The following is a 25,116-nucleotide window of genomic DNA, read 5'->3' as shown; positions in this document are numbered from 1 at the left end:
CCAGTGTTGGATTGTGTCTCCCCCACCATAGAGTTCAACAGTGTACCTCTTGGGCTTCACGTTTGGCACCTAATAGCGCTTACCGCAGGAGTCTTGAGTGATTGCTGTACTTGCGTTCTTTCAGAAAAAACTCACTGCAATAGTTCCTTGATCCTCTTTTTCCTTGTCTACTCAGGATTCATCAAAGAATGAGCTCTTCTCAACTGTTCACATCTGTAGAAAGCTGACATTTTATGCAGTTTGCCAAAATGAGGTGCACTATGTAGAAAGTCCAGACAACCCTGATTAGCTTACATGACTTAAATTAATAATCCCAAATGCTCTCTTTGTGGTAGTGTGGGTGAGCAGGTTAAGCTTATCAGAGGATGGTGTTAAGCATTTGCTGTACACATTGAGTCAGTAAATGAGACACACACTCGGGAGGAACTTCAAGACCAATTGACAAAAATTACAGATTTTTATATTAATTTATACTTCAAGATCTTCAGGATCAGATAAGTACTTTTTGAGTTAGCAATATTTAAAAGTACAGAAAATACAGCTGTCAGATTTGAAGCATGACCCTCAAGTGCAGTAATGTTATCCTATGGGAGGAACATACTATGCATAGGGTCACTTGCTAACAACTTAGATTTTACTGTTCTTATGTACTTAAGGTAAGTAGGGGCCAAGGTCCAAGAAAGCACCAACAGTTCCAAGTTTACCTACCTTGGTGTGTCTGGGTGCAGAAGTGCTTCCAGCGGTGGTTGCCTTGAAAGCTGAACTAAAGTAAACAGGGTAAAAGTGTGTGTAAGACAAGGCTGCAGATGGGGATTGGGGGACGAGTTCGGCAGATCCCAAAGTGGGGCTCTATTCTAGAGGTTCCCATGACCACAGAGACACCGTTGGTTTCAATGGCCTCAGGCTGGGTGGCTCGAGTGCGTAGGTCCAGCGGGTTGGCGAGTTTGAGGCTCTCATAGTTCTCAGTGCACTTGCAGAAGAGGGGAAAGAAACTCAGCAAGACAACTTCTCAATCAGTCAGGGATTTATAGAGTGTGGATAATCACCCGTGCTGGTCACAAAGCGCTGGGGGAGGAAAAAAGGGGGTAGGGGATGAGGATTAGTCGGAGCCGGGTTTTGAGGTCTTTCCTGAACTGAGACAGGGTGGGAGATTGCCTGAGGTGGATGGGGATGGTGGTCCAGGTCTTGATGTGGGAGAAGGATCTTCCTCCGGCTGTGGTTTTCTGGATGCAGGGGACTTTGGCGAGGGCCTGGTCAGTGGAGCGGAGTTGTCTGGCGGTAGTGTATAAGAAGAGTCTGTGGTTGAGGTAGGATGGTCCGGTGTCATGCAGGGCCTTGTAGGCATGGGTCAGGAGCTTAAAGGTGATTCTCTTGTCGATACGCAGCCAGTGTAGGTCTCTTAGAAGGGCGGAGGTGTGGATGTGTCGTTTGGCGTTCTTGATGACCTGGGTGGAGGCGTTCTGCATGTGTTGTAGTCTTTTCTGGGTCTTGGCGCTGGTTCCAGCGTAGAGAGCATTGCCGTAGTCGAGGCGGCTGCTGACAAGAGCTTGGGTGACTGTCCTTCTGGTTTCGGTAGGAAACCATTTGTAGATGTTTCAGAGTATGTGTAGGCTGTGGAAGCAACCCGATGAGACAGGGCTTACCTGTCGGTCCATTGAGAGTGATGAGTCTAAGATGACGTTGAGGTTTCGGTCGGTGGGGGTGGGGGCGTTTCTGAGGGCAGAGGGCCACCAGGACTCGTTCCAGGTGGAGGGTGTGGAACCGAGGACTTCTGTTTTGTCCGAGTTCCGTTTGAGGCAGCTATCTTTCATCCATGCGTTGACTGCTTTCATTCCTTCGTGGAAATTGTTTCTGGTAGTGTTCAGGTTGTTGGTGAGGGAGATTATCAGTTGGGTGTAGTCGGCGTAGGAGATGAGTGCGTGGCTTCTGACGATGACAGCTAGTGGGGTCATGTAGAGGGTTGAAGAGGGTGGGACTCAGCGTGGATTTTTGGGGGACACTGCAGTTGATCTTGTTGGCTTCTGAGAGAAAGGAGGAGGGGGGGAGTCCGACCCTCTGTGTTCTGCCAGTGAGGAACGAGAAGAGCCATTGCAGTGCGGAGTCTCGGATGCCAGCGTAGTGGAGGCGGGTGCGTAGTGTGTCGTGTGAGACTGTCGAAAGCATCAGAAAGGTCCAGGAGGATAAGGACGACTGTTTCGCCTCAATCAAGGAGGGTGCAGATGTTGTCTGTTGCGGTGAGGAGGGCGGTCTTGGTGCTATGGTTGCTTCTGAATCCTGATTAAGAGGGGTCTAGGATGCTGTTGGTTTCTAGGAAAGTGTTGAGTTGTTTGTTGACTGCCTTCTCAATGACTTTGGCCAGAAAAGGTAGCAGGGAGATGGGCGGGTAGGTCTTGAGGTCTGTCGGGTCAGCGGTGGGTTTCACCAGTAGAGGTTTGATCTCTGCGTGTTTCCAACTCCCTGGGAAGGTGGCAGATTTGAAGGAGCAGTTGATGGTATGCTGGAGTTTGGGTGCGATGATGTTGCTGGCTCTGTTGAAGATGAGGGGTCGGTGGGAGCTCCTGAGTGGATGGTTGCCATGATGTTGCAGGTCTCTGTGTCAGTGATGATGTTCCAGCGGAGGAGGGTTGGGTGTGGTGGTGCTTTGGTCGAGGGGCTGGTGGTGAGAGTCAGGGTGTGAGGGGGTGGTGGTGGCGGGCGGCTGTATAGTGAAGCTGTCGTAAATGTCTGCGATCGTGCAATGGAAGTAGTTGGTGAGGTTTTCGCAGTGTTCTTACGATGGGGGGATGTAGTTGAAGTTGGGGCTGGTGAACGCTTTGGTGGTAAAAAGTTCCTTGCTGTTGTGGGCATTTTTATTGATGCGTTGTTGCTGCTTCTGGCGTGGAGCTGGCCTCCCTCAAAGTCTCATGTCATGAAGGTAAGTTTTGGTGGCTGTGTTCAGACTGGACACAAACAGGCCTTGGTGCTTGCATCTGGCAGTTGTACACTGGATATTGATGGAAGGAGGTTCTGGGCAAACACAGCGTCTCAAGGACTGGATAGGTCAATGCGGCTGGGCACTCTATCTTTTTCCTGGCGAGTTGCTCCCTGGCTGGAGCCGATCTTCCCCGAGAGCTGGAAACACGCGGAAGTCAACGCTCTCCTGAAAAAAACCTATGGCGGACCCCAACGACCTGAAGAACTTCTGCCCCATCTCGCTCCTCCCCTTCCCGGCCAAGGTCATTGAGAAGGCCGTCAACAAGCAACTGACCAACTTCCTCGAAGATAACAACTTGCTCGACCCCTCCCAATCTGGCTTTCGGGCCAACCACAGCACAGGAACCGCCCTCATCGACGACATCAGAACCCTGATGGACAACGGAGAAACAACCGCCCTCATCCTCCTTGACCTCTTGGCTGCCTTCGACACCGTCTGTCACCGCACCCTAATAACCCGCCTCCGCTCCACTGGCATACCCAGGGCCTGTCCCTGTCCTGGATCATCTCGTTCCTCTCGGACCGAACCCAAAGAGTCTACCTCCCGCCCTTCCGCTCAGAACCCACTGAGATCATCTGCGGCGTCCCACAAGGCTCCTCGCTCAGCCCTACCCTCTTCAATATCTACATGATCCCCCTCGCCAACATCGCTCGCAAACACAACATCAACATCATCTCCTACGCCGACGACACCCAAGGACCCTGCCACCGCCAAAGCCAACCTCCAGGATGGAATGAAAGACTTCGTACAATGGATGAAGCTCAGCCGCCTGAAGCTGAACTCAGATAAGACAGAGGTCCTCATCCTCGGAAACACCCCGTCCACCTGGAACGACCCTTGGTGGCCCACGGCCCTGGGCACTGCACCAACCCCTTCAGACCACGCATGCAATCTCGGATTCATCCTGGACCCCCTTCTCACCATGACCAAGCAAGTCAACGCTGTCTCGTCTTCTTGCTTCCACACCCTTCACATGCCCCGAAAGATCTTCTGCTGGATCCCCGCCGATACCAGAAAAACTGTTACCCATGCCCTCGTCACAAGCCGCCTGGACTACGGAAACACCCTATACGCAGGAACCACCGCAAAACTTCTGAAACGTCTCCAGCGCATACAAAACGCCTCTGCACGCCTCATCCTTGATATACCACGCCACAGCCACATATCCGCCCACCTGAAACACCTGCACTGGCTCCCCGTCAACAAAAGGATCACCTTCAGGCTCCTCACCCACGCACACAAAGCCCTCCACAAAAAGGGCCCCGAATACCTCAACAGTCGTCTCGCCTTCTACACGCCCACCTGCCAACTTCGCTCCACCAGCCTCGCTCTCGCCGCCGTCCCTCATCTGCAGAACAACCGCTGGAGGTAAATCCTTCTCCTACCTGGCAGCCAAGACCTGGAATTCCCTTCCAGTCCACCTCAGGACTACCCAGGACCACCCCGCCTTCAGGAAGCGCCTCAAGACCTGGCTCTTCGAGTAGCAGTAACCCCCCTAGTGCCTTGAGACCCTCACGGGTGAGTAGCGCGCTCTATAAATGCCTTGATTGATTGATTGATCGTCAGCAAAAACGGGGACCTGCCAATTGCAGTTGATGCCTGCTGGTGCAGGGAAGTGGCTCCTCCACTCCTAGGGAGATGCTGGTTGGTTGGCGATGTGCTGGCAACCCTCCAAGACTCTGGGAGGATGTACAGCAGCAGAACAAGTCGGGTCTCTGCGATTATTGGGAAAGGAGCAGACAGGGTTTGGTGCGAAGACCACAGCGACTCCACAGTTCTTGCGTCTTCAGCTCCTCTTTGTCTGTTTTCTTCTTGTGGGGGTTGGGCATTTTCTTGACCCGAGTTTCTACTTTGCCAAATTCAAGATGGTGAAAACCTTCTTTTGTGAAGCCCATCAGGTAGACCACCTTAGGGGTTTGACTAGCGTGGAGGTGTATTACGCCTATTGAATAGCTAATTTCCTGTCTGTCCTGGTGCCAAATGGACCTCAGGGTAGGGGGTGGGGTTCTCCAGGTCCGGAGGAAGGCGGGCCGCACGTCACAGGCAGCAGTGGCTTTGAAGCACCTGGCCTTGGTATGTAGATTTACTAGCCACTCTTCTGTGGTGGCAGGCTGGTTAGGGCCAGTCAGGCTAGTAGGTTTCATGGGGCACCTCGAAGGTGCCCTCTGGGTGTCTGTCATATTAAATCCAGTACTGGCATCAGTACGAATTTATTAATATGAGGTGTAGGTTTCAATAAAGCTATAATGCAGCTGGGGAATAGTGATGACCAGTGCCCATTTCATATACTTAGGGTGGCTTCCCTGTTCACTTGTACCATCTAGTAATTACACTATACAGCACAGGGGCATATCTGCTCATGGAGATATGCCCTGACATGTAATATAATGCACCCTGCCTTAGGGCTGTAAGGCCTACTGTAGGGGTGAGTTACGTATATTATAAGCAGTGACATGGACTAGTGTGCCACGTTGTGATTTATCACATGGTTTGCAGCATGGCACGCAGCCTGATATGGCAGTCTGCATGTAAGTTGTATTGGAGTCCCTGTTTAGGGGAGAGGGCATAATACATGCCGCAGCCCTTAGGGGACCCTCTTTAGTATCCGTGCCCTAGGTACCAGGGTACCATTTACTATTGAGTTACAGGGGTCCTAAAGTGTGTGTCAATTGTAACTCAATTAGATCATTTTACCTTGTTTTTAGGAAATGAGCACTGGCACTGGGGCCTGACCCAATCAGTCGAAAAATATAAAAACATCTGTACCAGTGGTGAAAAGTGGGGGTGACCATGACAGAAAGGGGCACTCAGATTTCTCGAGAACCGCGTCGGCACGAATGTGAGGTTAGCAATGGAAAGTGCACCCTTAGAGTACTACCTCCAGTGCCATTCCAAGTTACCCTGGATCATAATGAGAGCAGTTCTGATGATTTTCGGCCTCTTAGCCTCATGTGCACCTGAATGTGGTTGGAGCGACAGTATGCTTCCCTATTGCGAAATCTAGCAGGGTCGCTTGTTGCCAGCGCAGATAAACCGAGTATAAGGTGTCTGGAAGATCACGAGTGGCATTGACATTCCGAGGTGGCACAGGGCCTCTTCCAACAACAGGGAGAACCCTGAAAAGATGTTTTTGCTACCGCTGATAGCATGAAGTGTTGAACATTATATGCCTTCGTATTTCTACAATTGTACTGGTTAGCAGATATGTTCTGGCTGGAATGGAACATGGGACCTCTGTATTCATTCCGGTTCCTGTCTCAATTTCTGAAAAAGATCCGGAACGATCTGGCCCACATCATCCTAATGTTTCTGGATTGGGCCAGAAGAGTATGGTAGGTGGCTCTTATGGGCCTAAGCATCTTTCCTTCAATCAGGTGGACGCTTTGCGAGGACCTATGGTCTCCACTATTGCGCTGTATGATCCACCAGAGAGTACGCCATCTACATCTCCAAACATGGAGAGTGAGCAGCAGCTATTGACTACATTTAATTTATTGCCTGTAGTGATGAAGTTAGTCTTCGTCACCAGGTGCTGTTCGACACCCTTTATGTTAGAGGCATGTGCGGCTGTAGGTACACATGCTTTGCATACTCCTGCCATCCACTGTTTGGGCCGGATTTGTGCAAGTTGTTTTTATTCGAAGAAGTTTTTGGAGTCACAAGGTATAGTGACTCCTCTTCTTGGTGATAATGTGCATGCACATGGGCATCAACTCCATTGTTAGATTGTTTTCCTGCCGTCGTCTGGTTCAGATGTGTATTACCGCGCTCTGGTTCAAGACCGTTTCGGACTTCTTTCAGTTCAGAATCCATCCTTACCCTTGTTGGTATTGTTATCGATCATGTTTCCATCTTTGCATTTCGAAAATATAGAACATTATGAACAGTCTGATCGACCTGCTCCAAACGCTGCCTTCGTACTTCACCCTTCTGGGCCTATCTTTCCATCTCGTCGGTTTCACCTGAGAATGCCATGATAACGGAATAAACTCCATTCCGCTTCTGCCTGAGTTGCCACGATAAGTACCCAAGGACTCCCCTTCATCAGGTTTGCAACCTGTGCTTGTCTCCTGATCAAAGAGAAGAAGACAGTGCGGCCTGCCGATCGTTTTGAAGCAAACCTTACTCCTTAGAGATCGCCACATTCATTCACAGGTGGAAATGGGGTGGAGGGGGATTGGTGATCCTTATGAGGCACCACAACCCATAGATCCCTGGTCAAATTAGGACTTTGATCCTCCAGGGGACACTGACGTAGACCTGAACCCTGCAAACCATCACCCCTTGATGACCCTTCATATTCGTAACTCAACAGGGTTGCAGCCTACTACCAGGTCCCTCGCCGTGAAGACCCCATAGAAGAGGATTTCCTCTTTGAAACTATATCCAGTACACATAGGGCTAACTGATACCTCCCTAGGCTAAAAGCCATGCTGTGTCTCACTGACAGTATCTTAAAGGAACCTGCGTGAGCCTGCATTCACGCCCAGGGTCGACAAAAAATACAAAGTTGCATCCTCCGACCGTGTTTATGTCCTAGGACAACTTCCCCCTGACTCATTGGTTGTGTCCAATCTCTGTAAGAGGGCTAATTGACAAACCACAGCTGACACCCCACCTCCTAATAAACAGTTTAAGCTAATTAATGATTCAGGGAAACTGGTAGCAGTTCAAGCCGCTAATCACTGGCAAATTTCCAGTACACTGGGACGAGATAGAGGAACTCCTTTGGTATCTCCCAGAGGAGCATAAAAAAGAGAACAGTAAATAGTTCAAGAAGGCAAACTTATTTCCAACAGTGTCATTAGGTGTGTCCTAGAATCCGTAGATACAGCTCCCAGAGGTATTAATACCAGTGTGTTGCTGCACAGACATGCTTGGCTGCGGATATCTGGCTTCAAGCTAGAAGTTCAGCAAACACTTTTAAACGTCCCTTTTAACAAGGATCACCTATTTGGTCCACAAACTGACTAAGTGTTAGAAGAAATGAAGGACATGAAGGTTGCCAAATCCAAGGGGGTACTCCAAACCTCCACTCCCTGTGGCTCTTTTCGCAACACGCCCCATAAGCCATACGCAAAAGCAGCATCTTCCGATTCCTCTTCATACCGACCAGAAATTTAGACCCCCCCCCCCTTTCACAAGGCTATTACAGGAACATGTACTGAGGTACCAACGCCAAAGGCTGTGGCAAAGGTGCTTCCTCACGTTGTACACCATCCACCACTAAGCAATGACTTCCTTTTTGTCCCCCCCCCCCAAGTCATAATTAACACCTGTCAATGGTTTATTACAACAATTTCTCCCTGCATGGCGCTCCATAACATCAGATAAGTGGATGTTGGACATTGTCCAACATAGATATTGTCTATAGCTTATCGGCCCACGTCCAAACAGTCCACCTCACAGACATAAACTCTGTGGAACATCAAAACTTGCTCATACAGGAAGTGCAAGCTCTCTTGCTCTAAGGGGCTATAGAGCCCGTCCCTCTTCAACATTGGAGATCATGGGTATACTTCCTATACTTTCTCATCCCCAAAAAGGACGGCTCTCTATGGCCCATTTTAGATCTCAGGCCCTTAAACCATTACATCCTGTCATAGCATTTCCACATGGTCGCCCTCCTATATGTAATCACACTAATCCAGCAAGGTGACTTTGTCAGCACAAGACTTAAAGGACACCTACTTTCACATCCCAATCCACCCACCACACCACAAATATCTGTTTATCATAGCTGGCAAACATTATCAGTTTTTAAAGTGCTCCCTTTTGGGTGTCACCCTGGGTGTTCACCAAATGCTTTAGCAGTGGTAGCAGCACATCTGCACAGGCAGAACATTCATGTCTCCCCCTATCTGGATGACTGGCTTATCAAAGACCGTACCCTTCCTCTATGTCAGCAGTCCTCTCGTTTCACTATAGATTTGCTCTATTAAGTAGGGTTTTCCATCTATATACAACCATCACATCTTCATCCTTTGCAGGTTCAGCCATATCTCGGGGCTATTCTCAACACAGGAGTAGAATTAGCCTATCCCAGTGCATCAAGGATTTAGAATTTCCAGATACTGCTACCACAATTTCAAACCAATTAACACTCTCTAACAGTCAGAACACTTAAGTGCCTGCTAGGTATGATGGCACCATGGTGCCATGTGTATGATTGATTTTGTTTAATCTTCAAAAATGTCTAGCCCGGCAGTGGTCTCAGTCACAGGGTCAGTTAGAAGTTCTAGTGTTGATAGAGAGTAGCACTCATCACTGTGAGGTTGAACACACAAAACCTGTTAAAGGGGTCAGCTGCTATTCAACCCTGTTCCACAAATCATTCTCACAGCGGGCACATCCATCACTGGATGGGGGTTTACCTGCAGGATCTCACAGTTCAGGGTCTCTGGGACACCAAACACCAGGATCTCCACATCAACTACCTCAAGTTTCAGTCTGTTCATCTGGCATTGAAAGCATTCCTAACTTACCTGATAGGCATGGTTGTTAGTCTGGATGAAGAATGACTGCCTACAAAAATGGGGGGTGGGGGGGGGAGGGGAGGGGTTGGTGGGGCAACACACTTTCTACAGTTATCATGCCTATCTTGGACCATTTGGCATTAGGCAATACGTTGCAAAATCCACCTGTTAGCAGAACACCTCCCAGGGAAGGACAATGACATTGCCGACTGTAGGAAGCTGGCCCTTTAATGTGGTGCGCAAATGTCATGTAAAGGGTCCAAGCTTACCCCAGTGAATGGACACGGTTTGCTATGCAATCCCAAAGTGCTCTATTTAGGGGTAGTGTGGTTGAGCAGCCTTAGGCTTAACACAGAGTACTGCAAGACATCTACAGATACTCACAGTAGTCAATAAATGAGACACACAACTCAAGGAGATGCACACCAATTTATAAAAAATAGCAAGTATCTTTATATATGTTAAGGCATTCAGAGAAAAATCGTTCATGTAAGTAAGTTTTTAAATAGGAATTCTTTTCACTTTAAAAAGTGGACAGTGCAATTTCTGAGTTATGCAATATTTTACTATGATATGAACAACCGGTTCTGCAAACAGGTTGAGTACAGCGACCTACAAGACCAATCTCCAGGAGTTAAAGTGAGTAGTGGGCAAGGTCCAAGGCAGCACCCACAGTACACCCTGAGTGGCATCGGGCAGCTGGATGCAGGTGCAAAACAGCGATGGGTGCCCAATGAGTTCCTATGGGGGAACGGTCACTGTGAAAAGAGGCTGCGGGCTCCGGCCAGGAGGTTAGTCGGTCTGAACCAACAGTGGAGCTTAGGCCTCGCGATGCTCTGGCATCTGGTCCTCTTCTCAGGGGCGATGGGTGCAGAGGTATCCTTAGTTGTTAGGTTTTTGTGACCGGAGCAGTCGTGATAGAGGCGGGGCTATGTGCAGAGGCTGCAGGTATTGTCAGGAAGTCCTGAGGGGGTGAAATCACGCTGGACTCTGCCTCTGAAGTACTTGGGAACCTTGTTTACTCCGGTGGTCCACTTCAACGCTGGTCAAAGACGGCAGGTGCATTGGTGACTTCAGGTGTCAATTTTGGTGGTTCCAGAGGCTTCAGAGTCCCTTCTTTTGGAGTTTGCTGGAGAACAGATCTGTTGTTCACAGGAGGTCTTGAGTCTTTAATGAAGGCAGGCAGTCCTGGGTTTGTGGATTCACAACTGCTGATCAAGTAGACTATGGTGCAGATTTCATTGAGGAATGCAGACAGGCTGCTTCTTTTCTCCTCTTCTACCTTTCGTGACTCCTCTGTGTCCTTGCCTGTAAGGCCTCCTGTAGGTGTGTCTTACATGTGTTGCATGCAGTGTTGGGTGTGGGGGGGTGGGAAGGGGGGAGGCAGAGCAACACAGGCTGTGTGCCATGTTGTGTTTTCACTTTTGTCTGCACCGTGACATGCAACCTGAAATGGCAATCTGCATGAGCTAGTTGAGAGGTCCCTGACGGTGGCCCAATACATGTTGCTGCCCCTGGTGACCCATTTTAGTACTCATTCCCTAGATACCAGGGGGTACCATTACTAGGGACTTACAGGAGGGCCAAAGGTATTGCCAGTTGGGGAACATTTGCGGAGTTCTAGGAGATTTGGCACTGGATACTTGGTTAGCAGGAACCCAGTGCATGTTCAGTCAAAATTGCATCAATTACCAGGCAAAAATCGGGGATGACCATTTCAAAAAGGGGCACTTTCCTACAGGCAGCCTTCTTACTAAAACGCATAGCTTTTCCTCTTTGGGTAGTCCATCCTTCTGCTATTGATGTTTGGCCCGACTAAGTCCTCGAAAGAGGAGAGGAAGACTCATCGATTGGACACCAAAAGGGACATAAGCTTCTACATTGATCGTACAAGGATCCACTGCATGTTCAATCAATTGTTTGTCAGGTTTTTTTGGAGTGAAGAAAGGGAGGAAGGGCGGGGCAGAATAGGACTTTGCCAAGGTGTGTAGACCTTCACATTAATATTTGCTGCACACTGGCCTAGTGACAGTCTTCAGAAGATCTAAGAGCTCACTCCACTAGAGTTAATGTTGCTACAACTGCGTTGGCACATAGAGAGTCTGTCCTTAATTGCTGCTAGGCTAGGATGTGGGCGTCGGTGCGGACGCTGGTGGAGCACTCCTGACTGAAAGCCTTGTTGAGTGGGAAAGAAATTTCACCTATACAGCTATGCAGCCTTTTTTGTCTGCGTTCACTTCTTCTGAGGTGAGGAATCTGTGGTTAGAAGTATCCATCCGAAGAAACTTACATTCAGTAGTAGTTTCCTGGTGGATACACTAACTGCAGTTTCCTCACTTTCTTCCTCCTCCCTGTTCTGTATAGTGGCATATTTGTAGTATCAAAAGAGGTCCCAAGTTTAAACTCAATACACTGTGTTTTCAGCAATCGTTCACTGCTCGCTTCTGAGGTTGCAGAAATGGTTGAAGAGAAGAAACTGACTTTAGCACGCAGCTCGACACATTTTACTTTCAGGGAAGTGCTGCTTCAGCATAGTGATTCACAATACCACATTCTAGCTCTTTGGAACATTGCTATGGAAAGGCTTTTCTGGTTCCTGTCTGGCACCTGGAGAGAACTGTAAGATGAGTAATCTGCAGTTATAGAATCCACCACAAAGATCTTAACCAAAGGTAAATAACCTGTTATTTGCACATCTTGTCCAAATCATTAGGTTTCACCTGCACAGCACTTGTACTGTGCTTGTGGAATATCTTGCAATGAAAATATATATAATTTTTTTTTATTTTTATTTTTTATTTTTAACCATGTTGCTCTTGTTTCCTTGCTGCCTGTTGGCCAGCACCTCCTCCCAACCTCTTGCTTCCTCCTGGGCTTTGGGCCTTAGTTCATGTTGTGGAGCATAGTACTGCTTCCTGTGGCCAGTGTCCTTCATCTGGCTACGTCTACTCTATTTTTTAACTTTCCACATGCAGTCTTGGAAACTGCATATGCCTGCAGCACGTCTCCTTCATTCCCCCACTCTGCTGATGTATTTAATCCCCCCCCCTGCCCTCCTCGTGCTTTCCATTGTTTTTAACTCACCTCCCTGTTTCACCCACTGTACTCTCCCACTCTCCAGTGTTTACCACTGTCCTCCTTCATGCTGCTTGTCCACCCAACCCCGCACTTTTTGTTCTTAACAGGTTGCTTGGTTTGAAGTTAAAAAGAAAAATAACACTATGATGAGGTTAATGCTCTTTAATCCTTACTTCACAGCATCTTCTGCTGCTGTGCAGCATGTAAAAATAAATTGACAAAGCCGATAGATTTTTCATAGCTGCAACCTATTGGCTTTTCTAATACTTGTTTTTCTAGATAGCCATCACACTGGGGAAGAGGGTACTATTCCAAAGTGCTTTCTGTGTAGAGACCCAAAGTTGTCTTTTATGTTGGAAGGATATAAGTATGTTAATTAATGTTTAGTTTATGGATTCATTTTTGTGTTTTATTTCTCTCAGAAAGTTGATTAGTTCTCATGTTTGTCAGGATGACGTTATATGTCTTATGAGCTGAGTTTGTTGACTGTAGACTGTTTCAGTGCGTTGGGTAACACATTATTGACAAATGATTTTGGTGTCAATTTGAAATACTTTTTTTGTACTTAGGTGCATGCAAGCAGTTACCTGGCTCTCTGCAGGTTGTCGATCAGGAACTGTTGACTCCGTTCAGCACATATCAACCGCTGGAATGTATAGTAGAGGAGACTGAAGGGAAATTGAATGAACTGGGTCAGAGAATTAGTGCTATAGAAAAAGCACAACTGAAATCTTTGGAATTAATACAAGGGGAACCTTTAAACAAAGATAAAATTGAAGAATTGAAAAAGAATCGAGAAGAACAGGTGCAGAAGAAAAAGAAAATATTGAAGGAACTTCAGAAAGTGGAAAGGCAATTGCAGATGAAAACTCAGCAGCAATTTACTAAAGAATATTTGGAGACTAATGGTCAGAAAGAAATGCTACTTAATTTGCAGCAGTGTCCACACAAAGATGTTTCTCCACAGGTGGAAGACGAGCAATGTTTGCAAGAGGCAACTTTCTCAAATGTACATCTTGTGGATGGACTTTTGCCAAAAGATCAACAGCCATCTCAGCCACAAGAAGCAGAAGCACAAATGGGATTTAGTGCCATTCATTCTCTTTCTCCTTCAGTTTTGAACATATCCACTAATTTAGAATGCAAACAGTCAAACTGCCTTGAACTTCAGAAAATATTAACTACACAGCAGATGGATGATCAAGAAGGTTTTGATGCACATGATCAGGATCTGCTGACTGAAGTTACAGATGGCTTAATGGTTGCAAAGCCAGCACAGACTCTTACTGACACTCTTGATGATATAATTGCAGGTGAGTTACAAAATATCCAGTATTCGTGAATCTGTTCTGCTTGGAATTTGAATGTCTTTGAAACAGTTAACGGTTTACTTCATGCCTTATTAAGTTAAACCTGTTAAGGAAGAGCGGCTATAAAGAAGTGAACTAGTTTACTCTATAACATACTATAAGAATTTGTTTCTCAAAAATGGAATGAGTTGTAATGTATGTGAGAATACTCTGTGTGCCCTTAATGATTTATCAGTCGTACATGTTGTATATTATTAGCCTGACCAAAACCAAAGTTTTGTCACCGTCATTCTCATCGGTTTTATCTGGGTCAAAGATCTCTTTTGTAGCAGAGAAGGATTTGATGCTATTCTTATTCCAAATATATTTCACCCTGGTGAATCCAGTATTATCCTAATCTGAAAAACTCTTTAGCCTGTGGACTCGTTTGAGGCATTTCCTGTGCCAGAGTGGAGTTGTTAACCATTTTTCCATTCCACTCATTTTATTACCTTATTCCAATAGCTCAATACCATGTTTGTTGCAGACATTGGAGTGACGAATATTGGACCTTCATCCACTGCACTTAGTGTATCATGGCTGGATGCATTTATTAAATACTATCATAGGCTATTATTACCCTCTATAAATGACCATGAGTGTTCCATTATTCTTCTAAAACACTGAAGGATATCATATTGGCAGTTTTGAAGGATGTATAGTAATCTGGAAATGAAAACCAGGCTACTCTGCTACTATTGAGCTTGGCAATGAATTTTACTGTGTAAAATCTGTAAATGTTGCCATAAGGATGGGGTTGAGATTAAAATCCTAGGCTCCTAGGCAAAGAGTGGTTGCCTCATGACCTGTATTCTCAAAGTTTAAATCTTTCCTGCTTAACCTTTGAGTAGAGCTGCCAGTTAATTGCATGCTTTCTCTTGCACTGGATATATTGCAGATTTGTCCCAGTTTACTGTTAGACTAGATAATGTGCATGGCTTATCCAGTTCCTCCATAAGTCTCTAGCCCAGGTGTCCCTAACTCATTGATCACGAGCTACCAGTAGCTCGCTGCAGGAAACTGGCCTGGTGTATGGTGGGTACGTATGGTACTTATACCTTATACCAGGTCCAGGTATCCCCTCTTAGTGAAGTGTAGGCAGTGTCTAGAATCCAGGCTCTCTATAGAGGTAACTGTGGATGAGCAGTCAAAGCTTATCTAGGAGACATGCAAAGCTCATGCAGTACCACTATAGTCCCACAGCACTTACACACATGAAAGAAAACACTCAGTTGTACAAAAATAAAGATACTTTATTTTTGGAACAAATCACCACAAATTACTAGGCAGGTGACCCACCCTTAGGAGACAAGTAATACATTAAATATAAACACTAGCAATCAGAATTAAGCATAGAAAAGGTTAGAAAACAGTGCAAACAGTAATAACCAATAGTGACCCTAGGGGGAGCACAAACCATATACCAAAATAATGGCATGCGAACAAGGTACCCCCACCTAGGTAATTAAAATGTGTAGAGGGGAGATGGGAGTACTAGGGAACCACAAGGGTAAGTAACACAGTACCCCCCAGCGACCAGGAATGCAGGAGTAAAATGATGAATTTTTCCCAAACCACCTATAAGGAGGAAAAAAAGACACCCAGAGAAGACTGGAAGAAAACCAGCAGTGGATTCCTGAAGAAAGAAGACCTGTGGAGCGAGGGGACCAAGTCCAAGAGTCACAGTGGAGTCCAGGAGGAGTAGGCGGTACTACCCACCCAGCTGTGGATGCAGGAGTTGGTAGATGATTCTGAAGAACAGGTCAGCACTGCAACGAGGAGCCGGAGAAGAGTTCCAGATGGATGCAGAGGGTGTCCCTCGCCGGAAGGAAGATTGCAGACATGTGTCACTGCAGGTTTTCCACCAACAAGCCTTGGCAAAGGCAAACTCGCGGCTAGTAGAAAAGAGGTGCTGCTGGGGACCAGCAAGGCCCAGGAGTACTCAACCTAGGAGGGGGAGTCACAGGAGACCTTCGGCGTCACAGAGTCCACAGGAGCAGAGGCAGCACCCACAGGAGTCCCACAGGAAGGGGAAACAGGAGTTGCAGAAGGACCCCACACATCACTACAGAAGTGGACCCCACGCTGCAGGAGAACCACGCAGGAATCTGTGCTTTGCAGGATGGAATACTGGGGGCTGGAGTTCCCTTGGAGAAGATGCAAACAAGCCTTAGCAGCTGCAAGAGATGCGGTGAACAGGGGTACTGGCCTGCGTGGGAAGGCAAAGGCTTACCTTCACCAAAGTTGTACAGCTGGCAGAGAGGACTACTCCAGACCACCACCCATGATGCAGGATTCACGCAGCTCAGGAGGAGAGGGAATCCACGCAGCCGGTCGTCTCTTGTAGGTGCCTGCGGTTGCAGGGAAGTGACTCCTTCACTCCAAGGGAGATTCCTTCTTCTTGTGCGTGGTAAAGAGTTGCATTGTTCTGAGAATGTACGGCAAAGAATTTGTTGCAAAGCTGGCTGGAGCCCTGGAAACAAAGTTGATGAAAAGTCCTTTCTTCTTGGAAGCAGCTTGTCTGGCCCTGGAGGTTCCATTCGTAGTTCCAGAGGCCATAAGTCGAAGTAAAGGTTTGCAGAGAAGTCCTGCTGGAATCTTGCAAGCCAAATCTGAGGAACCACCTAGGAGAGAGAGACCCTAAATAGCCCTGAAAGGCGGATTGGTCACCTAACCAGGTAAATACCTATCAGGTGGGGGCTCTGACGTCACCTGCCTGGTCTGGCCACCCAGGTGCTCCCAGTGTTCCCTGCCAACCCTAGAATCAAGATGGCAGAACTCAGGGACCCTCTGGAGGAGCTCTGGTCACCACCCCTGGGGTGGCGAGGGACAGGAGAGGGGTCACTTCCCTTTCCATTGTCCAGTTTCATGTCAGAGCAGGGGCTGGGGGAGTCCTTCAACTGGTGTGGACTGGTTTATGCACAGAGGGCACCAAATGTGCCTTTCAAATCAAACCAGTGGCTTGGGGAGACTACCCCTCCCAAGCCAGCCACACCTATTTCCAAAGGAAGAGGGTGTTACCTCACTCTCCTAAAGGGAATCCTTTGTTCTGCCTTCCTGGGCTTGATCAGATTGAGCAGCAGGAGGGCAGAAACCTGTCTGAGGGGTGGCAGTAGCCGGGCTGCCCGGAAAACCCTTTAAGACTGGTGGTAGCAATGCTGGGGGTCCTCTGAGTGCATGGAATCATACTTCCAGTACTTGCAATAGTATTGGGGTATGATTCCAACATGTTTGGTACCAGACATGCCCAGGTTCGGAGTTACCATTATGTAGCTGGACATAGGTAGTGACCTAAGTCCAGTACACATATAAAATGGCATCCCTGCACACACGAAGTCCAGCAAAATGGGGCTGGAGTTCATGGGTGCACATCTGCTAGTGCAGGTGTGTCCTCACACACAGGTACCTGCACCCTGCCCTCTGGGCTGAGAGGGCCTACTATAGGGGTGACTTACAGTGACCTGGTGCAGTGACTGGTAGTGAAACCGGGTGCATCCACCCGGTTCACGCAGACTGCAATGGCAGGCCTGCAGATCCCTTTGCATGGGCTCCCTATGGGTGGCAGAAGAACTGCCGCAGCCCATAGGGATCCCCTTGAGCCCCAATGCCGTGGGTACCTAGGTACCATATACTAGGGACTTACATGGGGGGGGACCAGTATGCCAATTGTGGGAAGAAAAAAGTACAGTTTAGAGGAGAGAGCAAAACTACTGGGGTCCTGGTTAGCAGGAACCCAGTAGACACAGTCAAAGATACTGGCAACAGGCAGAAAATGAGGGTAACCATGCCACGAAAGAAGACACTTTCCTACACTCTCAGACCCCTGCAGAGTAGCTTGCAGCCTTGAGTTCATTTTTGAATACGCATAGCGGCCAATAAGTAAGTGATGTGTTTTAATTGTAAATGTAACAGAAGGCTGTGTTTATTTTACATTATTGTCATGAGCCTTCACATTGTGGGGCCTGAAAATGAGTAGTGCTCATCTGTGCTGCATGACCCAGGGTGTGGAGAAGGGGTGAAAAGCTGAATCACGAAGGTATTGAACTCTTAAAAGTAGTTGTCAACTCAGTATTGAAGGTGAGTACAAAACGATGTTCCTGAATGCTTTCAAATGGGAGAAAATTAAAATGAAGAGTTAACTTAATTAAGTTAACTCTTCATTTTATATTTCTTCCATTTCAAAGTTTTGCATTTAACAAACTGAAGACAACTTTGCTCCCAGTGGCCATTAGAGACAGTGCCATATTTATAACTGAAAATAGTAAAAAAAAAAAAAAAATGGGAGAAACTTTAAGGGAAGAAAAACAGGAGAAATTTTGAGTGAAGAAAAATGTTGCTATGAATCAAGTCTAAATATTTTTCGCAACTTTCAGTTATGTCTTAATGTTTTATGATGCATGTCTCCCAATTAAACAAATGACTCTATTTGGAATGGGAAGATATTAAAACACTGAGATTCGTGGAATCCATATAAACAAAGTAAACTTTTCCATTTAATTTCCTCCCATTTTAAGGTGTCACATTTACACACAGGAGGATCTTGCTCCCAATGGCTGGTAGATACGGTGCCATATTTATTACTGAAAAATACAGCCATTTTTTAAAGTGGGAGAATTTCAAAGTGCTGAAAAGTCTTCTGTCCATACTATGAAAATTTTGCAGAGCATTTGCTGCGCTTTAAATTTCTCCATTTAACAATTTTTTTTGTGTTATACGTGTAACTGTGTCACGTGATGTGATATGTCCTCTGCCACATACAAATGACACAGGCTGTGTCATCCGTACACACATTCTGTTTATAGGCACACGTTCATACATCTCCACAAGCCACGATCTCACTGACATACGTCGCAGCCCTGCCATGTGCCCCTGTTCAAAGTATTTTGTTCAAACCATAGTCTGTTTCTATGAACATTAGGCTTAGTCAATGAGGCTGGGCATTGTGGTATCTGGTAACAATGTGCAAATTGCTTGGCCTTGAGTAGCTCACGATTTTCATTGATCAAAAGTAGCCCTCACTACAGAAAATGTTGGGAATCCCTGCTCAGGCCAGACCACTAGGATATCTAATAGTCTGTAACATGCTGTCTACATACAGGTATAGTCAGTCATTTCTTTTTCATCCCAGTCTCCAGCCCCTGCAACAGCCAACCCATACATATCCATTTTGCCAGGGCTTCAACAGCTTTGGGGAGCAGGAATGGAGACAGTGGACACCCCTGGCATGGGCCTCTTTCAATCGGGATTGGGTACGACTTTATCCCATTGACCCATATCTGTGCTGGTCGTGTTTTTTTTTTTAAATATATAAACGTTTGACTTACCTTAGAATAAAAGCCCAATATTGGATCTCTTCAGGATGTGAATAGATAATCTCAGCTATGATGAAATCCTTCTCAAAATCAAGAAAGATAATTGCAGCAGGCCCTTATGAGGGTGATGGACCGCTTCAAGGCGAGCTGGACTGGTCTCCGCTTGTCTCTCGTTTCTCGACCAGACATGTAGTCTTTCTGATCAATGTGGACTAGCGTGGTAAATAGGCACTAATTGAGATGATTGATAGGTAGAGCACTGTTTTTAAATCATCTGGGTACTTGAGATCACTAGTTCTTTGGAGATGAAAGGTTAGCTGACTTCACCACCTTATTGATATATGGAACATGGGCAAGAGATGTTTCCAGAGTCATGCCTTATGATTTGGGAGGTAGTGCGAGTGATAAACCTCTGAGTTTTATGGAATCAAAAAGGAATGGGCCAAATGTACTCTTTAGCGAATTTAAGTAGAGAACTAATTCCATTTTTGTGGGGACTTTTAGAGGGAAATTCTCTTGCATCCATTTTAGTACTTTGGTTTGGTAGTTGGGTGTCATCAGCGTATGGGTGCAGAGCTACACTGAAGTTATTTAGAATAAAACTTAGTAACGCCTTGTTCAGAAGGTGTAATTTAGAGAGTATTGGATCCAGGGAACAGCACATACAATTTCGCATTGGTGGAAGTATGATTCCCCCGTCTTCACCATTTGAGTTACTAGAAGTCTGGATTGTTTTGAAGCATTGAGACATACATTCTCAAAAGTCCATGCAGTGTTAATAGTAGTTGCCTTTTCTGGTTTATGGATTTCAAGACTGCTGAAAAGGCTTGCAAAACAATTAGGCACAAATCTTATGTTAGGGAACTACAGTACATCATCCAGCATTGTTTAATGTTTCTGCTTCTTTGCCGAAGCCAGCTTTCAGTCCCAGTTAGTTGTTTGTCAACTAGTAGTGACTCTGGGGGGGCCGACTGATATGGTGCTCTGGCCCTGCTGCTGCATTCAAGTTGGGCGGTGGTAGAGACCTGCAGTAAAACGCTGAGGCGCGCGAAGCAGAATAGGCCCTATGTAGCATTAGAGAGCGGTGTGTGCTGTCAGTGGAGAACTGCGTGGGCCAGAAGAAAGAATCATACTCGGTGAGGAGCAGGGCCTGTCTTTCACGGCTGAGGTGTGCCCCCAGGGGGTGTTTGGAGTGGGGTCCTGAAGAATAGACAGCTGGCTAGCAGAGGTCATTTCCCATAATCCCACCCACCCCCAGACCTCCCCCCAACGGTGCCTGCCTCATCACAGATTATTGGAGCGCTTGATCTGTATTCCGGGCCCTGGGAATCTATAGGGCTAGCTTGTGGGAGTCTGCTGCCTGAATGCCCTGAAATGAAATAAGAGGCTGCCATAACCAAGTGACTACCTACAACATGGTGCTGTCCTGGGGCCTGACTGGGCACTGGCTGTGAAGGTGCTGGGCCTCCTGGAGACTGATCTCTCTCTGGCTGTTCATGGCACATGACGTAGGAACTCACAACTGATGGCAGCTGAGGCCTGAAATAGACGACGAGGTAGATTTTCCCACAGGTGCAGTTTGCAGAAAAGGGATGCGACAGCTATGATGCATGCCCCACCCGCGGATCCTTGTTAGCTGATTGCTGAGGACTGAACTGTACACACTGAAAGAATGATCGGACTATCTACACACTGAAAGAAAGATTGGTTATCTGCTATGAACACTGCATATTGCATAGGGCATCAAATATACTGATCCTGCGGCAGAAGCTGTGTTTGTTGGACATTGGTGAGTCCCCAGCTCCTGGTGGGAGTTTGGGGGAGTGGTGGTTAGTCGGGGGTCCTGGTGTGCCGGCCACTAGCCCGGTGTGGCCTCGGAGCAGCAGCACAACTTGAGGCCTCTTGAGATTGCACCTGTCTGCTGGCTGTGAGATCCCTCTACGTGCCTATCTGGGGCCACCATGGGTAGGACAGACCCAAAACAGGCCAAAATAGACTTTGACACCCGGAAGTCCACTAGAGCCCCTGCCAACAGTGAAGAACAGAATGGCACCGATCAAGGTTATTGCGGCTAAAAATGAAGACTTGGAAGCCTGCTCTAGATGGAATAACCTGCGCATTATGGGATTTCCAGAGTCTACAAATACTGGAAGAATGGAAACCCTTATGGAACATCTATTCACAAACCTTTTTGGGACTGAGGCCTTTTCCAGGCTCCTGGTGGTCGAGCGTGCACATAGAGCATTGAGTGTAAGTCCAAATCCACCCCCCACCCCCCCAAAAACCCAACAGCGCTCCTGCGAAGCCTCATTATAGCAAGATTGTTGAATTACCGGGACAGATATGGCCCTACGAATGGCCCAGGAGACACACACACTTCAATACGAAGGCAGTTCCATAGCCATCTTCCCGGACTTCACCATGTCTGTCCAGTAGGGAGGCTAGGAGGAAGTTCGGGCCCATCAAATAAAAACGTAGAACTGCCAATATACAGTATGCCATGCTCTACCCTGCCCGACTCTGCGTCTGTCACAAAGGTAAGTCGCACATCTTCCTGAATCCTCGACAAATGGGGGGGTTCTTAAAACGTGACGTGAATAAAGCAGCCACAGCTGGAGGGGACAGGACGCCCTCCCCCCCTTTCGAATTTCAAATGATGGATGAACTCTCCCACAGCCTGTGCTCCTGTGGATCCCTGCACTTTCTAGTTTGGGTGCCTCGACATGAACCACCTCTGCAAGTGACACTGGTACATTGAGACAAAACACATTCACCATGGGAATCTGCAGACCCCTGGCACAGTTGAACTTCATGTGTCAATATTGGCCGGATGGGTCTGGCGCAAAGGACACCACAGATGTCGGTATCCTTTCTAAACCGCCTGATGTTACTATTTGCGTTTCAATCTTAAACTAATGTCCCCCGAATGCCCTTGTTGACTCGAGGAGGAACTGCCTGGCTTTCTAGCTGAGCTGCCAGAGGGGTGTCCTCCACCAAATTGGCTTTTCTTTTTCTTATCTTCTTCTAATCCTGCATACGGGGTACTCTTTACTGCAGCTGACCTCTTTTTACGCTCCTAACTTTTCTCACAACTTACCCACCGACTGCGTTGATACCCAGCCAGTTGGTGCTCGATAACTCATTTCCTTTTAGCGTTCTTCATGACTCTGATCTTTTTGTTCCTGTTACTAGCTCCAGCGTATTCCTTGCTTATAACAATCTACTTGACACATTTCAGTAGAGTCCGGATTATGCTGGATGCAACTTATTTCAGGTTTCCTGAATTGTTGAGTTGTGCTATTGCGGTTCTTTTTTTGGTAGTTAAGAAACTAAGGGAGGGATTTAATTGTCCTGGTGGAATTGGGCTACCAGTGTGAGTGGAGGGGGGTTGATGGAGAATGACTACTTATTGATCTGTCATGCTATGCATGCACACATGTATTTGATACCATACCTTCACTATCATCCATTTACGCAATGGGGACTTCCAACTTCCATGACACATCCACACATTGATAAGCATGGCTGACTCCGAATCTAGCGCACCATCTGAACAGCGTGTGTACTAAAACTTCCTGACTTGGAATGTGAGAGAATTGGGGGATCTGTGCAAGTGCCATCACTTATTAGCATATCTTTGACACAATGTCACTATTGCATAACTTCAGGAGACCCCCAAGGGGTATATAGAGCGCCTACAACATTTACCTCTAGATGGTTTTTTCCACTGATGTACTGCGACCTACTCCACGCTTGCCGGAGGTACCATGACACTCATTTGCAAACGTACACCATTAGTTCCACAGGGACACCTTAAAGACCCCCAGGTGCTATATATATTCGTATGTAGTAGATTGCACTCCATGTCCATCACAATTGCAAATTGCTAAGGCCCTAATATAGATGATCCTGTTTTTTTGACACACTGTGAAACGCAATTGCAAGCATAGGCTTCACCTACATTATATGGGGAGGGGACTACAATGTCGCTCTTAACGCAGATATGGACAGACTGCATGGCACCCAACAGTACCATACAAAAGCTGGTGCACAGATTCTGACAATCATAGAAGAAAACAGGCTTCTAGATGTGTTGAGATTTACTAACCCACAAGGGAGGAGAGAGGACACATGCTACTTAGGTCTAGAATAGGCTACTGGCTGATTACAAGAAATATGAGCCCTTATGTGATAGGGGTGACTCATCTTACCTGAACCTACTTGGACCACTCTCTGGTGCCTATGGCACTGGTGGCTCCTGGGGTCTTTTGCCCGTTTCCCTTCCGGATACAGCATTCTGTGAAGAGTTGAGGGGAGAGGTGGTGTACTTCGAGCGGAATGAGGACTCATACCGCAGAAAGGTGTGATCTGCGAGGCCTTTAAAGTCACCATGTGCATGGCTAGGCGCAGAGGTGTTTTGAAGTCCATCTGGGGGGTAAATTAGACAAGCTTGAAACTAAACTTAAAAGGCTGGAGGGGTATCGGGGAGCCCCCTGAAGCCTAGTGGCAGGTAGGGTTTGTGAGACAGTCACGGCATATCAAGCCACAACCAAGATAAAATGCCTGTTTAGAGGAAAATAGCCTCTCTCCCTCACCATACGCCCTTGGAGTGTGCTAAGGTGTACACTGGCTTTAACTGTACGGAACCCCCGGGGTTCTATTTGTATACTAGTAGTACTGAATGAAGAAGGGGATGCGCAACATTTCACAAAGGATATATTGCATACGTTCTCAAAGCACTTTTAAAAGTTGTACTCCTCACACGGTCCTCCCTCGGTCCCTACTGACATTTGCTTGAGAGATGATGTGCTGGGATGGCTTAGGGATGCTCAGCGAGCATTCCTATGTGCCGACTTTGAAGAGGATGAAATTAGGGAAGCCATAACACAATTGTGCCCAGAGTGCGCCCTGGTTACAGACGGCCTACCAGCTGACTTCTATAAAATGTACAAAGACACACTTTTGAAAGAAATATACCACACAGCACATACATTATACCCCAGGGAGTCACTTTTGTTAGGCTTCTAAAACACAGCTGTTTAGACTTGCATGGGCTGGTAAACAGCAGCGACTTCAATGGTAGGTATTTGTGCAGCCCTTTACGGCCGGCGATTTTGAAGCCCCAGATATGGAGCTCTATTACCTGTGCTCCCAGGCGCACTATACCATTTATTGGTACAAACCCACACCATATATGCCTCTCCTGGCGATCGAGCAAGAAATATGGTCATCCTTCTCTGCATTGCGTGTCGGGGACAAAAAAATACAGGCAGGGCAAACACACGATATTCGACAGTTGTATGTGCCACAGCTGCATGGGAGAGACTGGCTCAGAAGCTGGGAAGGCACTGCTGTACTCCCCGCTCATCCCTCTGCCTTACCACCCTGCAATGCCAGCCACCCATGAAGCAGCATGCAGAGCCACAGTCTGTAAAGCTGATATATGTACCTGGGGGGAGTTTGTAGGAAGCTGGCTCTGGATATACTATCTCAAAATGAAAGATAGTGTGCACAGAGTCTAGGGGTTCCCCAAGAGGCTTGACAGAGGCAATAATAGTTAATACTAATGCTCTATTTGTGGTCGTGTGGTCGAGCTGTTAGGCTTATTAGAGGGTAGTGTTAAGCATTTGTTGTACACACACAGGCAATAAATGAGAACACACACTCAATGACTTCACTCCAGTCCAATAGGTTTTTATCTAGAAAAATATTCTTTATTTTAGAACCACAAGATTTAAATTGCAGGTAAGTACATTAAATGTAAGGTACTTTGCATAGGTATAGATAGGACTTTGAATCAAAACAGTTATGTACACAGTTTGACATAAAATGGCAATAAGCTATTTTAAAAGTGGAGAGTGCAAAAATCAACAGTTCCTGGGGGAGGTAAGTACAGATAGGTTAATGTGATAAGTAAAGCACTTACA

General features: G+C 46.9%; 1 protein-coding gene across 3 annotated transcripts in view; it reads left to right on the top strand.

Annotated features, from left to right (window-relative positions):
- The window catches only part of ANKHD1 (ankyrin repeat and KH domain containing 1), an 896,896-nt gene that overhangs the window by 181,103 nt on the left and 690,677 nt on the right, over positions 1-25,116 (top strand). For all 3 annotated transcript variants that reach the window (XM_069199295.1, XM_069199294.1, XM_069199296.1), the window contains exon 15: positions 13,098-13,841. In XM_069199295.1, coding sequence (XP_069055396.1) covers positions 13,098-13,841 — 744 coding nt within the window. The remainder of the gene's footprint in view (positions 1-13,097; positions 13,842-25,116) is intronic.

This window comes from Pleurodeles waltl, chromosome 7, assembly GCF_031143425.1.
Source record: "Pleurodeles waltl isolate 20211129_DDA chromosome 7, aPleWal1.hap1.20221129, whole genome shotgun sequence".
Taxonomy (NCBI): Eukaryota; Metazoa; Chordata; class Amphibia; order Caudata; family Salamandridae; genus Pleurodeles; species Pleurodeles waltl.
Note: the sequence above shows the minus strand (reverse complement) of the source record. Positions and strands in the feature narration are given on the sequence as shown.